The sequence below is a fragment of the Atractosteus spatula genome, chromosome 13 (assembly GCF_055471065.1).
Source record: "Atractosteus spatula isolate fAtrSpa1 chromosome 13, fAtrSpa1.hap1, whole genome shotgun sequence".
In the NCBI taxonomy this organism is placed as follows: domain Eukaryota; kingdom Metazoa; phylum Chordata; class Actinopteri; order Semionotiformes; family Lepisosteidae; genus Atractosteus; species Atractosteus spatula.
In genome coordinates this window covers 40,893,992-40,910,048 of record NC_142718.1, presented here as the reverse complement: position 1 = coordinate 40,910,048, position 16,057 = coordinate 40,893,992, and the positions used below count along the sequence as shown (strand labels likewise).

General features: G+C 42.3%; 1 protein-coding gene across 1 annotated transcript; it reads right to left on the bottom strand.

Moving 5' to 3' along the window:
• Positions 1–1,812: 1,812 nt before the first annotated feature.
• rnd3b (Rho family GTPase 3b) lies at positions 1,813–14,365 on the bottom strand. The gene is made up of 5 exons (XM_088931101.1): positions 14,066–14,365; positions 13,538–13,625; positions 6,141–6,250; positions 4,295–4,429; positions 1,813–3,816 (listed from the first exon to the last, which is right to left on the bottom strand). Exons 1-5 carry the CDS (start codon positions 14,213–14,215, stop codon positions 3,568–3,570), a joined length of 732 nt encoding a protein of 243 aa, XP_088787227.1. The 5' UTR covers positions 14,216–14,365; the 3' UTR covers positions 1,813–3,567.
• Between the last annotated feature and the right edge of the window lie 1,692 nt (positions 14,366–16,057).

Below are 16,057 nucleotides of genomic sequence, written 5' to 3'. Positions count from 1 at the left end.
TTATCATTTTAGCCTGAGACTAGAAGGCCAACATTAACCAGTAAGGTATCCTAACTCTAGTACACCATATCATACAGCTAAACATGTTAAAAACCTCAAACTAAAACCACTCTTTAATAAAACTAGTTATCCAAATGTTGCATAAATGTTGCCTTAAAACTAAAGAATGATAGATTAAATTATCCCAACTTTGTCGTTGTTACATACAAGAGAAGGGTGGGATGACAAGCAAGAGACTGGCTGAATGACAGGGGATCTAACTCTTCTCTAATGGTTTAATGGAGTTTATAAGAAGAGCTTGGGATCCTCTGCGATTGGATCCTAATCTCAAACGCTTTTCTGCTACAGTACATACTGTCCGCAAGTCTCGCGCCCAGGACTTCCCTTTGCATGCCTCTCTCACCTCCCTTCCACAAGCCCATCATCACCCTTGCAGCAGCTCCATGGCTCGATCCTCGTACTCTTGAGGAGGCATCTGCAGCCCTTCCCAGACGCCTGGGCTGCCACTCCCTTAGCTAGGAGAGTCACGCCAACCACTCTACCCATTTCATCCCATACAGCACACACTAGGATCAAACCAAACAGCCGAATCTGGGTCAGTCTGAACTGAAACGTTACCTTTTCGTGAAATAAACAGTACTAGAGCCAATGTTGAACAAGACGCAATCTGTATTTTCTGTATTATGCCTTAGCTAGAAATAAGTGCCTACAATCGGATTTCCTGCAATACACCTTTGAAGCCTGATCTTGTGCAGCCTCAGAAGCTGGGCTGGGCCTGGTCAGTGCTAGGATGGGAGACCTCTAAGGAAAACTAGGTTGCTGCTGTGATACTCATCTCTCTGGACCAGAATTTTCATTGTCTCAGTCTATAAGTTGGGAACGTTACTAAATGAGGTGCAGTCCTACAGAGGAAATATGTAAAAACTGAGGCGCTGACAGATCAGTCAAAGATCTCACTGCACTGTTTGCGGATATGGGGATGTCACCCTGGCGTTCAGGCTAATTTCTCCTGCGTTATTATACAACCTGGCCTTCTCAAAGTTCCCCCGACTTAACAGCTGAAGCATCTGTGCACATCTCCACCTCACCTGCAAGAGGCGGAGAGGCGGTGCTTATTGGCTGCTGTGCTTCAGCAGTGGATGGATTAGGTGCCCTCCTGTAGAGGGAGAGCTTTGAGACGCAGGGGGATAAGTGAATAGTTGGACTTCACATGTAAGTTACAGATACTTCCGATCTCCGTCACTTCCATGTGTATTTCACCACCACTCAAACAAGGGTCCAGGACACTTGGTACTAAGGAATTTCAATTTGACGCAAGTTGCCTTATCCCCAAATAAAAGCACAAAGATCTTTGAAAATCGAGAGACATGATGGTTTAATTCCACCTCTTTTCCATTAGCTCTGTCCTTAGTGCACATGGCTTTTACTCATAGGCTCAGAGGTCACATTCCCGTCTGAACAGCTCTACAGCAGCAAGACCTTTAGGTTTTAGCTTCACCGCTCTAGGGAACGTGGCTAGCTGGCTGTTTATTGAAAATACATATCATTAAAGCTGCAAAAGGTCAAGAGTCTCATCTTTACATTTCGGTGTTTTCAATAGAAATGGCTGGGTCTCTTCAGTTTATATTGTCTCTTTCATAGGCCTTTCAAGACAGTTTTCACTCAAACTGTTCACGGAGGGGGACACGGTTGGTAAACTTCTCCAAGCCCTTATTAAAAGGCTAATGCCAAGGGCATCCGTTTCAACCCTTCGCCAAACAGAGCCGAATACAGGGCACTTTAATTCCAACATAGTGAAGCCACTTGCAAAGGTACACAATATTGTTTTTATTTTCAAAGAGGGGGAAAAAAAAATATACTTCAATAAATACTGCGGAAACAGAACAGACTTACAAATGGACTTCAACATTAAAAAAAAAAGTGATCCTCTACAGTTTGAACATTTTTATAACTTAATTTTTTTACATTTAAATACAGAAAGCATATGCCAGCTAGCTGATAATACTGTCCCAGTGGGTACTGATGCACCAGTTCAGAAGTGTATAACGGCACAACTCCAGTCACATGGAATCTTCAAAGTCCTGAAACATTTTCTTTTGCTTGAAGAGGAAAAAAAAAAAAAAAAACAAAGTGCAACTTTACGCTTATGACTGCAGAATGTTTTTAGCACTTTCAATCCCCAAAACCTCCTCCCAGCCCAAAATGCTTCCAAAAATTGAAGCATTTACTGAAACAGTCTGATTTTTTTTGTTCAACAGATGTTGAAAACTAACCACAATACTGATGTGTCCTTCAACCAAAAACAAACAAAAAATCCTTTGTTTGATTTTCAGACCAGGGCCAAAGAAATGCATGTATTGCATAGCTGAGGACATCCTTGCAAAGAAACAAATATTCTGGTTCCAAAAGCCTTTCAAAGGCCTTTACACAGTTAGAGGGAAAAATGTTTTATAATAAACTGCATCAGACAGGATATACATTTATTGTCCTAAAAATAAAATATTTTTTCAGATTTCCAAAGGAAAACTCAACATTTCAAAATCATTTAGTCAGGCACTGGTGTCTAGGCTAGCGACAGCTCTTCTGCTTGATCCCAGCAATGGGAAATGGATATGTCTGCAACCAGACGTGCATAACCTACATTATACCCTGTATTTCATCATCGGAACAACAAGACTCTCACTGCTGCGAAGAATTACAAGTTAAAAAAAAATCATGTGCTCTATGGTTATGGGACAAGTACTGGGATTTCAACATACTGCCAAATTTCTTTGGTTAAAAACCTGTCAGAATGAAAGTTGACATTAGTACAGCACATAAATAGATGAAAATGCACGGAACACTAAAAAAAGCTTTGTTGTTATTGTGGAAATCCTTCCAGACTCGGGTGCTGCATTCCAGATTTATAACTGTGTGGAACACATGGCCTGCCATTTTCCTCTGACATTTCTTAAAACAGGCAGTCATAAAATGAGGGCACACAAAAAAAAACTGGGTTGAACCACAGTGATTGACTGTCATGCTTTACTTCTGCTGCCCCTTTGTCTTTTGACACAAGGCGCAGGGGCCAGTGCAAGAACAGCTTTCAGTCGAAGAGCACAGCAGCACTCGGACCTGAGGAGCGTGGTTTCCGACAGGAATCTCAGACAGCGGTTTTCACATTTGCTTCAGGAAGCGCTTCACAACGCAGTTCCTCTGCCGCCACCCCCCCCCCCCCCCCCAAAGAGGTGGGCAGCCTTGACGGTTTCCTGCCGAAGGCTGGAAAGGCTGCAATGTCACTTCCAGGGGCCAGAACCAAACGAAATCGTCTCCTCCAGCAGCAGGAAATGAATTCATGGGACACCGGATGTCAAGCGAAGGTCGGGCTCGAAACTTCCTCTCGGGTGTGGAAACGAAAAGAGTCAGATCTACGTCAGGCGTTTGCGCCCATCCGAACCGAGACCGGCGACGCTGCTCCTCCTTCACTGGCACCTCCTATTCCAGCTCTCTCGGGGCTGCGGAGCCTTTAAAGTGCACGCAGAGCCCTCAGCTCCCCTGCGGGAGGGGGGGCGCCCGCCCGGAGGGCCCTCACATCACCGTGCAGCTCTTGGCCTTGTCCTTCCGCAGGTCGGACGCCACGGCCGCCAGGTCCGGCCGGCCGGGCATGTGCGAGATCCTCTTCGGCGCCCGGGCCGACTTGTGGCGCTTGACGTTCTTGCTGCTCTTGTTGACGCAGGCCAGCGTGGCCACGTGGAAGATGTCCCTCACGCTGTTCTCCGACTGCACTGCCGAGCACTCGATGTACGGCGCCCCCATCTGCTTGGCCATGTTCGACCCCTGGGGGGAACGGAAAAGAGACATACAGACATTTTCTTTCGACCGTTTGAGAGAGGGTGAGAAATCCTAATTCCTGCCATAAAAAAAAGAGAGGCTCCAATATCCTTCAGTTCTGCACTGGAAAAGGAACCACACATTTAAATCATTACAGTCGAGGATCAATACTGAAAATCCCAAGAACGTCCTTTCACATCTAAAAACTCTTTGCCTTCAGAGAACACCGCTGTTATATCAATAACAGTACAGGTGCAATGTACTGTAAAATGTCAGGCCTAGACCAAAGTGGGTCACAGATTGTGTGTGTGAACTACATGCTCAGTTAACAATATTCCTGAACACTGAAGCCAATCAAATCTTGACATGGATTTCTGTCTGTTTCATATATTATCAATTCTTTAAAATCATGTCAATTTAAATGGGGGATAAATGCACCAGGTTTAATGCATCACAGAATAGTTCTGTCAGACTAGAACGTTACCTGATCATAGGACACAGGGGTCTGTCTGTGATTGGACAGCTCCACCAAGGTGCTGAGGTCCGTACGGAGATCAGACTTGCAGCCGACCAGCAACATTTTTGTATTGGGACAAAACTCCTGGATCTCACCTTTCCACTACAAAACATGTAAAAGATATTGATAATGAGTAATGCTTCAACATACACCAATACAAACAGCACACTTAAAAGAGATTTTGCACCAAGAATTTCTGCCTACATTTCAGTGAAACCATTGGACACTTGTTTGTTTACCACTATCCTGTTAGGTGGGCAGTCCCCCATCCCCCAAGATAAATTTAATTCAAAGTTCTCCAGATCATTAATGGACTGTAGCAGCAAATCAAGGTAAATTGACAATTTCAATGCAGAAGGAAAAAGTACAGATTTGGTGTCCTGTGCAATTTAATAACAGGGTGAGTAATGCTTATTTAATAATGAATAACAAATTCTGCACGTCTGTCAGCAGATTCTAACAGAACACCACATTTTTACAGCCCTGACAATAGATTCAATTTAGTACAATTACACCTTCAAAAACCTTAATCATTCATCTATCATGAATATCGGGATCTATGGAGATTTGTTTGCTCAAACAAAACAGGGTGCAAACTAGCATGCACATTTTTATTTTACGTTGAGGTTTTTTTTCCACACCAAAAATGGACCAGAAGTCTGAGCTCCTCCGCAAAATGGTCACATTAAGTCTCAGTTCACCTTTTCTACTAAACTGAACACTTGATCACTCTTGAGAAGCTATTGCTTAAATTTGTGTATTGCCGACTAAATAGACTAAAACATTTTTGTTTTGAAAACCATCTGCAATCATGGAAAGTGCTGGGCGATAATTCGATAACGATAATTATCGCGATATAATTTTCCGCGATATATTTTTAAAATATATATATAGTTATATAAATATATATATAGTTCAATAAATGTTCGATATATATGTTTATGCTTTGCGCAAAATACTGTACGAGTACGCGCGTGCGTGTTGCAGACCGGGCAGCTAACGTGGTGTTGTTTACCCACACGGTGGTGGCTGACAGGATTGTAGTTACAGTGGAGGAATGAGCGACACTGAAGCAAATGTAGTGCTGCCAACAACCAGCTCGAAGGACGATGACGTCGTCGACAGAAAAGGTCATTCAACTTTGGTAATTTGGAGATATGTTGGCTTTTTACGATCAGACATAAAACAGAGCACTTTAAACATTGCAGTCTGTCTGAGCCATCTTCTATGTGTGTTTTATCACACTGCAGTATTTAATTTTCCTATTAAGATATTTGTTTTGTAAATTTTACTCATGCATATTTTGACATAAAAAAAGACTTGAATACTCTCTACCTCAGATTTGTTTAATGTTTCTGCTGTTTGGCAAGTGTTTGTTGTGTTCTTAAAGAGTTGTTTAATTTACCAATTAACTGTCTGGTTTCTTCAACTTTCACTCAGGAGAAAAAAATCTGCCTTTAAACTTGAAAGAAATAATGATCTGACATTTATCGTGATAATTATCGATATCGACTGATATGAAAATTTTTATCGTGATAATGTTTTTGGCCATATCGCCCAGCCCTAATCATGGATACACAATTTGTTAGGCCCCTTTAATTACAATAAAGCATGGAATGATTTTTTCCCCAAAGTCACCTGACCCATCTCCAACACAAAGCAAAGCCTTTCAGGAGACGAGCCACGGGACTCTTCAAATACCACTTACAGAGCCAGACATGCAATTTCTTGTTACACAACACCTGAAAAAAAATGTTAACAGAAGCTCATGAGTACTCAGCGTGGTGTCTAACAAATTATCCTCAATACTCACTTTCTTTAATACACTGTCCAGGGTTTCTGGCCTGCTGATGTCAAAGCAGATGAGAACTGCATCCGAGTCGGGGTAGGAAAGGGGACGCACATTGTCATAATAAGGCGATCCTGAAACACAAATAATACCCAATTTACTTCCAAGAATTAAAACAGTTTTTAAAAAAAAAAAAAAGAGTCAGGAACATTACCCAGATCCTCTTACGAGGAGATCAAAAGACATTTCAAACACTGAACTCTTCGAAACCTGGTTGATAAACCCGAAGATGGCTTGGAGGTGTACAACACCCTTACAGGATAAACCCTGGCATTCTATTGTACCGAGAGCGGAGGATTATGGTTTTTTGCACACATGCCTGAATACGTGATAAGGTACTAAACCGGCATTTTGTTTCTCCGAAAGAAGATGTCTGAAAATGGCAAGTTAGAGTTAAAATACGTCATTTCTGGAAGTGCATAAAGATGTTTTGGGATAAGAGTGGTGCTGTAAAATTCCTAGAAAACACCTCGGCCACTCAAAATAGAACTCCTCTGGTACCGCTGGAATTGAAAACAAATGTTCCAAGAACTTCACTTTTTCTAGCAAGTTACATTTCTCTTTTCATGGTATAATCTTCAAATATAAAACAATGTATTATTCTTCAATATATGCAATCCCTTCAGGTCTCTTATAAATATTAATTTTACAGAAATCATTTAAGACATCCTTCCCTAGAGCTCTTTCACAGTGGAGGGAAAAATGAAGCAGTGTTGTATAATTAACTTTTAGACACTGGATGGCTTAAAAAGGCTTTATCTGAAGAAGCTAAGATTTCCATTTCTTTGAAGGTTGCACTTTTCGGAAATTATGAATATGCAATTATGTTTAATCTGCAACAGCTGCAATCTCAGTTTAGAAGGGACTGTGTAATCTGACATTTTAACCCAGCTCTAAAAAGTTTAAGATACCAATACAACCCAGTTCACTCTAGTCATCAGGTTCAAATTATATATATATCTCCTTTTCATTCTTTTTTGTGAGCTGTGACAATATTATGAATTTTTTAAAAAATGTGTTCCATTTAAATAGAAAATATAAAAAGAGGCTATTTGTTAAATTCTAAATCTCCCCAATAAACAGAATCCTTCAGACTTGGTGAGCATGTATTTTCAGTTCAGCCACGAGTTTCTCCCCTGCAGTGAAGCTAGATGTGTTATGCTGTAATCGAGACAAAAACAAGACAAAGCTTTGAAAGCAAGCTTTCATATTTACAAACTTAAAAAAAATATATAAGATTAAAATTTTGTTCAAAACTTTTTGCTGGTTCAAAAATTAATTCATTCAACCATACAAATGACTACAAAGTGGAGATTGTAAAAATTTAATGAATAAAAATGTTGTACATTAACTGATGAAATAATTAACAATTTAATATATTAATTTATGCTTTTGAACAGCCCGAGTCCACCAAAACTAAACGCATTGTTCAGGCCACTGAAGCGCCGCAATGCCACACAATGATAAATCCGTTTGAGACCTGAAGCCTTTTTGGCGAAACCCCAGCCTGCTGTAACAAGCATTATAACACTGCTTCAAGGTGAGGCGGAAACGGTCTCCGTGGATACGCAGCTTCTCACATTTACTGGCGTGGCCAGGAATGACAGGAATTCTGTGTTCCATGCATTAAGTAACCCCTGGGACTATAAATCAAAGAAACTGTGGAATTCTGAATTCCAGTGTGCAAGATTAATCCAAACTGTCTAGGATTAATGGGGGAGTGGTATTTAAGAACACTGCATTGTCTGGGCATGCCTCTCGCTTATGGAAACCGACAGTGTAAATACTTCAGTTATCTTTTAGAGCAAAAAAAAAAAAAGTCCCCTCTAAAACTGTTACAAGCCCCTTCTCTCTAGAACTGATATTTTATTGAGAAATCTGACCGGTCTCATCTTGACACTCCCCCCTCCCCCCCCCCCCCCCCCCAAAGAGCTTACATTGACCATAATAAACAAAAAGATACATCTTTAACTTGCTGAATTTGAGTGCTCTAAAACTACTTCACATTCAAATGGTCCTTACAAAAGGCTCATGTCCACAACACTGCAATTCTGACATCCTTTTACAACACAGTGGACACATCTATAAAACTGGAAGTCTAAATAGTTTTCTTGAAAATAAAATCAAGAAAATGGAGTGGCAGCGATGGGCAAGTCATCTTGACTTTCTCTGACCAGATCAAGAGCTACAGATTAATGGGAGAAAAGCAAATACTGTACTTGAAACCGCCTGCCTGAAAACCAGCAGCCGGTCTGAAGATCTAGTCTAACAGAAAAATACTGTACCAAAGTAACACATTCCTATCAACCTCTTATTCAAAGACATGAAGGAAATAGAGAGATGGAAATGAAAACTGGCAGCTATGCATCATTTAACTTGTAAGGGATGAGAGAGGTCTCCAATGGAAGCTGTTCTCCCAGTGCTATAGAGGGGGGAAAGGACTCATGACTGGTTAAGCACACTGCACCTGGCTTCTTCTTCACAGCCTAACATCCTGCCTGGAAAAGGAAAGGAGTTCTGGAAAAGGGACCACAGCTGAATAAAGTATTGCAACCGCCTGGTAAAATGCCATGTTGTTTTCAAACAGTTGAAGACGTTTGGGGAGCCATTCCAGAAGCTGAAATCCGACTACAGTGAACATGGCGTCTGCTAGGACAAGGGAGAAGTGGTGGGGGTGTCACTCGTGTTGAGAGACGAGAAAGAAGCCCACTACCGCTGAAGCCTCACTGGTGTAGCGGGGCAACTACAGCACAAAAAGGTGTGCTCTCATGTGGCAGGCAGCATGACTGTAGGAGGTTACAGACCATTATGGGGATTCCTCCAGGCACTCTCCACTGAATAGCCCAATAAAAGCCAATAAGGAAAGCGACGTGCTTCAATTTGTGTCTTTCTGGTAAAGGGGATGTCAGATTGTAAATTATCTTTAATTGGTCAAAACTGTATTAAGCGAAAAACCGCAAAGCGCCAAAAAGAAAATCATGATGTACTACAATCTTCAATACTTAATGTACAACGATGTCTTTAGGCACTTTACACCCCGTGTTGTAGGAGTCTGGAACAAGCTACGTAACCATTTAAGGCAATACCACCGATTTTCAAGAAGCAGCTGGATGAGATCCTGAAGTGTGTTAGTTGTGCGCGATTGAATGGGCTGGATAGGCCGAATGAACCCCTCTCGTTGGGGAAGGTAGCGTTATTAGGCAGCATAACCTCGGATTATAACAAGTGATAAACAAGTTTATCGCTGGTTTACAGTTCCCAGCTCATGAAAGGAAAAGCCGAGATACATTTCTAACCTACTTTAGTTCAGCTTTTGAACAGCCCCCCGATATGCCCCAACAATAGGCCCATTGTACCGAGAAGTTCTAACTTTTGGTCTCCGGAATGTTAGAAATGCAGCTCCAATTCACATAGCAAAGAAACACGATCACTGTAACAGCTAAAAAGTTTCAAAGAAGATTACAGTGCTTGTAACAAATGCATTTGTTTTTCCTGAGGTATGAGAAGTGTAGATCTCTACTCCATGAACTGCTCTGTATTCAGAGTAGCAAGGCAGAGGTCAAGCATTTTGCAAGAAAAAATACAGTTCAGAAAAACACAAAGGCTACAGATAAGAAGGGCATTTGGCTGAATCCAGCTTCCTTGGTTTTTAGTAGCAAATGGATCCAAGATCTCACCCAGCCATTTTTTTAAAAAGAAATCAGGATATCAACTTCAACAAAGCTGGGCAAGCTTCTTCCAGACTCCCCTAGAAACAGGAGGCACTCCGATACACTTAAAAGCCCTGCTCCTTAGCTCCTCTTTCGTGTTGCATCACTGCAAGAGAAAAGCAATCTTGTGCAAGAATCTGGTTCACAGAGTCCCTGTCGTGACTGTGGCATAAAAGAACAGTTTGACAAATGACTTCCAGAGAAATGCAATTGCAAGAGCCACACAGGAGATACCGTGAAGGGCAATACTTCAGCTGGATTGGTCTCAGGCAGAAACAGCTGTACCGGAATATCAGAGCAGCTACAGCACTTCTCTCAAAAAACATCAGTCATTAATTGCTCTCTATCTAAAAACAAACCTCAATCCAAGCAGGCTGAAACTAATTCAGATTCCCCCCCCCCCCCCCAATGCCTTTGCTAAGCAATGATCTCCCATGAACAGTGCAGATCCACGAGACACCCCCGATAAAAGACAAGAAAGCAGTGCTGTCTGCAGGGGGGTCAGCTGCCTCTCCAGATGAGCTGCAGTGCTTGTCCCTTTGTCTCATCCCTGGCTGCCTGGTGATAAGCAGCAGCCATTATTGATTGATTAGGCTGGGTGTGAGATGGAGAACCTTCAAAGAGGGCCAGTCTTCCAGCTGCTCTCCTGACAGCCCAGCCTTCCTGCGCCACGGAACCAGTCAGAACGAGGCGAAAACAGCCATATGCTTTACATTGACCCACATGGTAGGAGTACGTGCAAAAACACCACAACAACTTTTTCTAGTACTAGAAAATTACAATTAATTAGACAATTATCTGAAATAAACGGGAATGCCCAGAACCTGGGGAAGCAGCCGCCTCACCCTTCATACTAGCCTGGAAAGTCCAGTCACGCTGGGCTGGGCATCTCGTTTACTGTTGCATTATCCCAAGCAAACAGCTCCAGGACATGTAAGCAAAGGGAAAAAGGGACACCTGCCGAGTCCCGTAAAATGGTGAATCTTTGTACTCTTCTGCACAAGAATAAAAGAAGGATACATTTGTATTTAAAGTGAGAATGCCTCTGAGCAACAACTCGTGAATTACCATTAATAGTGTTAAGCGCAGTGAGCCAAGTCCAATCATAAGGCTAACAGTTTCACATCCACTCTTTATTTTTTGCATCCCGGCTTTCCAATGGTCCACGGAATACACGTTGAAGGACAAAGTCTTCAAAAATTGATTTAAAAAAAATGCCTTCAAGAAAGCCGAGCACTAACACTTTGAGCAAGACAAAAAAAAAAACACAGTTTTCCTACTGAAAACACTTCAACGACAACTGTGAAACATTGTACAGATTCCAATTCCACAAAAAGGTTCAGCAATCAAGGCTTTAAGCAGCTGGGTGATTGACGGAACCCTATAAATAAATCACCACTTCTACTGGATATTCAGGACCCTGTGAATGATTGATTAGCCAATAGATTTGGTGACACCCCTATCTGTTCCAGATCTAATGATTAACAGAAACCGAATACCAGCTGTTTCAAGGCGCAGCCAACTCAAAAGCACACTTAACAGACCCAGGATAATAAATGAAATTGCTGCTCCATGACGTACTGTATATGCATTGAATGTTTAGCAAAGTCACTTATCAGATTTCAGGTTTTTTTTTTAAGAAGGTTCCCTTTACAAGATCTAAACCGAGACACTTCTGCTGCACTTCGAATAATTTCACATTGCCAGTAAACCCTCAGGATTGTCTTAATTTATTAGATGCCCATCTTACCAATGGGTTAGAGGTTAGCTGGTAAATGGCTTCTGCTCTCCAGAAATCTTTCAGCATGCAAAGATATCTATATGTAAAAAACATTCTAAAGAATTCAGGATGGTTCCCAGTAATCTATATTGGGAAAAAAAAGTCTTCAAATAGGGCAAATAAGAAAAAACCTTACAAAGGCAGCTAAGAAGCAGAGGTGTCCAGGCTGCTGACGTACCTAATCCATATACCCCTGGACTCAAACAGATTAGCAGCCAGCACCAGAATTTTGACCAATTACAGTGAGCAGAAAGGAATTTGGCAATACCACGTAATTATTTCCAGACATAGTCTGAAAAACCTGGATGGGATTTTTGTTCTATAGATGGACAAAAAAAAGCATCGCTGTGTCTGCGATAGACTGGTAACCCATCCAGGGTGCAGCCCTGCCTTATCCCCTGCGCTTCTGGGCTAGAATCCAGGTTCCCGCGGGAACCGATAGAGGACAGAGGTCTATGCTTGTGCACATGATTAATACTAAACAAAAAAAGCACCGACATGATAACTTCGATGGCACACATCTCCCATCTGTCTCCTCTGGCTTAGTCAGAACAAAAAAAAAATTAAGTTCTAAATACAAGACTAAAAAGCAGAAATATTTCAAAGCTGTGCACTACTGTATAGCACAAATTTAAAATCAAGGTTGAATAGTCTTGGACCATGGAATAAGTGTACATTTGTACCTGGATGGAATTGTATGTATACAATTTTAAATTCCTTAGATCCCTACACCTGAAGACAAAACCTCGATCACATTTCAGGGTCTCTTTGGGAATGGGCAATATTATTCCAACTCAACGGCACGGATCTGCAGCCTCTTATTTCCATACAGGAAAAAAAAGACAGGAAAGGAGGAACACAATGAAAGATTTAAACTCTTGTCGGACTGTAGCTCATCATTCCGCGCATACCGATATCCCAGCGTCACATTCCGCCTTCATCTGGAACCGGGCAGATCACAGACGTCAAGGAAAGAGCTGCAACGCCTGAAGAATGTTGAGCTCACCTCCTCCGACAGATTTCATCTGCGCCAGACCCACCTCTGAGCTCCAGCCGCATTTTGCACTTCGCTCGCAAAATACAGAACTTCGCACAAGCAGGGCCGTAACCACAATACGCACACAGGCAAAAAATACGAGAAGCAGGGACACAGAACCACTTCACAGAAGCGATGGGAAAACGTTCTGGAGTCAGCCCAGAGGAGTTAAGAAACCCGAGGTAGTTACGAGCCAGTTTTCCGCGAACTAGCAAACCCTTAAAAGTACCAGGTCCGTGGCTAAGTCGCTGTACAAGCAACTTGCCGAGCTCAGTTCGACCGGAAAATTTTCCGTAGAATGTCCTATCAGTGTTCACTTTTCTTACATGCCTTAAAAAATGAAAAGACCTTCAAGGTTTTTGAAGAATGGCACGAACAAAAGACAATGCTTCACGGTGCAGCAAAACTATCTCCAGCAACGCGACTGGTGGTTGCGCCGCTCACACGTTCACACCAGAGATGAAAATAAGGTTTTAAAGTGTTCAAATAAAAAGTAATGCACCTCAACCATTTATTAAAGTCATTAAAATAGTCTTGCAGCGTGAATTAATGATGTTCTTTAACTGCTTTTGTTACAAAATACAGTAAAATAAAACTGGAAAATCGTGCAAGAACTAGCAAGACAAGGAATACTTTGGGGGTGAATCTGAAAGATAGTATCCGATGTAACTATTGCAAAATCTCACATTTATCAGGAGAAAGCAAAAAAGGGGATATTACATCTAGTCTTGGAAACGAATAGACGCTAAATCACTATTTTAAAAAAGCGCTCAAGAACATCATCTTCTCCACATGCAGGCGGTGCGATCCACGGTCGGGATATTAAAGCGCTTACCTGAAGTGTCCCAGAGACTGAGTTCAATCCTCTGCGTGTCGATTTCGAAACTGGCCGTGTAATTCTCAAACACTGTAGGGACGTAGTTCTAAACGGAAAGGAGAGCACATTTCAGCCTTTTCATCCTTGGGTATAAGGAGGACAGACGCAGGAGGTACACTCAACACTCAAAATGTGTAACGCATGGCTAAAAGAAAAAAAAAGACCCGAGTGCAATGTTCTAATAACATCGCAGGACAGGAGTTGTTTCCCCCAAATCCAATACAAAAGTAAGAAAATAACTCATAGACAATAAACCCGATTTCACCGAGATGAAATGAGCACGCCGCATCTCACTTCAGCGGAAAATGAATGCAGAGCCGAACCAGGGGCAACTGAAGTAAGTCCCAGAATATGGAATGAAACAAACGGCTGAGTGGCGTGAGAACACGCGTGGGAAGGGCACAGCACGGCTCCACAGACGGGCACGAGTTGAGTTTCAAGTTAGGATTCCGGGGGATTCAGCCCGAGAGCCCCCGCAACACGTACCTCGGGAAAGCAGTCCTTGGCGAACACATGGAGCAATGCCGTTTTCCCACACTGACTGTCCCCCACCACCACTATTTTACACTTCACACTCTGGTTGGGATCCATCCCGGATTTACTGGAGAGCTTCTGACCGGGTCTTCTCTCCCTCATTGATTTCGTTTCGTTTCTTCGTATCTTACGCCGTCCTCGCAAATCAAATCCCCCAGGAACAGAAAAGCTAGCCAGCGAGCATGCAAGAAATCCACCCCCCCCAGGTCGAGCGAGGAACTCCTCTACCGGTCGCACCCAGCCTGTCACAGTAACTGCTCTCTGCTACACACTTGCCGGTTTATATACGAGACTCGGAGCCAATCGGTTTCGCTCGCAGCGCCGAGCAGTGAGCCTCCCCTTTCCCCAGCGCACAGGAACAAAGAGACTCCGGACTCCGGGAGGACAGCTACACAAGCCGAGCTACAGGGGGAAAGCGCCCTCTAACATGCTGAGGAGCACAGTTCTCGGAGAAAAGGCCCTATATCCTGAAGTTAGTGACATCATCTGTTGTTTCAGCTACATCTTCCGTAACGTGCTTAGAGTTTTTTTTAATACTGTTGTTGAACTGCTGTTCAATAGTTATTAGTGTTGTTGTTGTTGTTGTTGTTGTTGTTGTTGTTGTTGTTGTCGTTGAAGACCATCCTTTTTAACCTGCAAATATTCATGATGCAGAAGTGGTACGACCATGTAATTAAAACCAAGACAACTGTAAGCAACAAACTTCAGATCATCTGATTAAGATAATAAGAAAATGCAGCAAAGTCTCTATGAACTTTTCATCTCGTATCCCGGAAGCTGGACTTCTGAAAATGCCATTTCTGTACCTATATTCTCTCAATTGCAGCTTATGTTCAGTCTTTAATATACAATGGGATTTTTGGAATACCTGTAAAATGTTAATTATTATCATTTTTCATGTTTCATTTTATCTTTAACTCTTAGACCATAAATACACTACGTCATGCACCGGTCATTAGAGGGTTCTACATCCAAGATGGCTTTACCTGTTACAATCGACAGTGACAGCGAGCCGTGGTTTGTGTATAACAGGGCTGGTATTACGGCTCATTATAACTTTGTATCCATTAATTATTATGCATATCAAGCTCTTTTCAAGTTCTTTTTGGATCCGGTTTCAAGTGTTATTGGTGCTGTGTTATTAAGCTACGAGTCTCGGCGGCCTCAGGACAGATGTGCAACAGCAGCAGGCCAGTTCGACAAGAACACGATCAAAGACATCCTGGGTAATTAGAGCGGAGATCTGTGCCTGTTCTCGTCGCTTGTGCTTAAAGTTTGTTGAAACAGCGGAGGAAAGACGAACAAATTCCGTCTGAGGTGAAAACACACGCTCACATGTGCCTTGTTGGGTGTTATTATCCTTAATAACGATACCTTACCGGTAAGGAAAAAAAAGGCTACTTTCATCCCGAGTGAAGCACATATTGTAAATGACGCTAGCTTACAGCCGGTGTCGGCTGTGAATTCAAGCTATCAGTGCGGGTGACAGTTGTTATCATGGAGATTTATATATGTATAAATGTGTGTGTGTGTGTAACTGTATGTAGAGCAGCTACACATAACATCTGTAAACTGACGCCGTACACCTGAGGCTACAGTACGCGGTAGACCTCATTTCCTGCGGCCCCCGGGGGACGAACAGAGCCCAGGTACGGCGCTGCATCAGAAACACCTCGTGAAGGTGGGTCTGCCTCAATCCTGCACAGACTCTCCACGCAAACACAGCCACAGCACCCCAGGCAGCAGATAATGATCTAAATAAAATTAAAATTATCTTTGGAAGCGTCTTGTGAAAAGGTTCTCCTTGCTCAGGGGCATACCAACAAAGTTTAAAAACGAACATAGCTTTTGCTAGTTTTGATATCAAGGTTGTAGGTCTTTTCTTTGTTGTTTTAAAGAAATAATATCTTTCAGTTATAGATGGGGGAAATGAGGATCTATTTG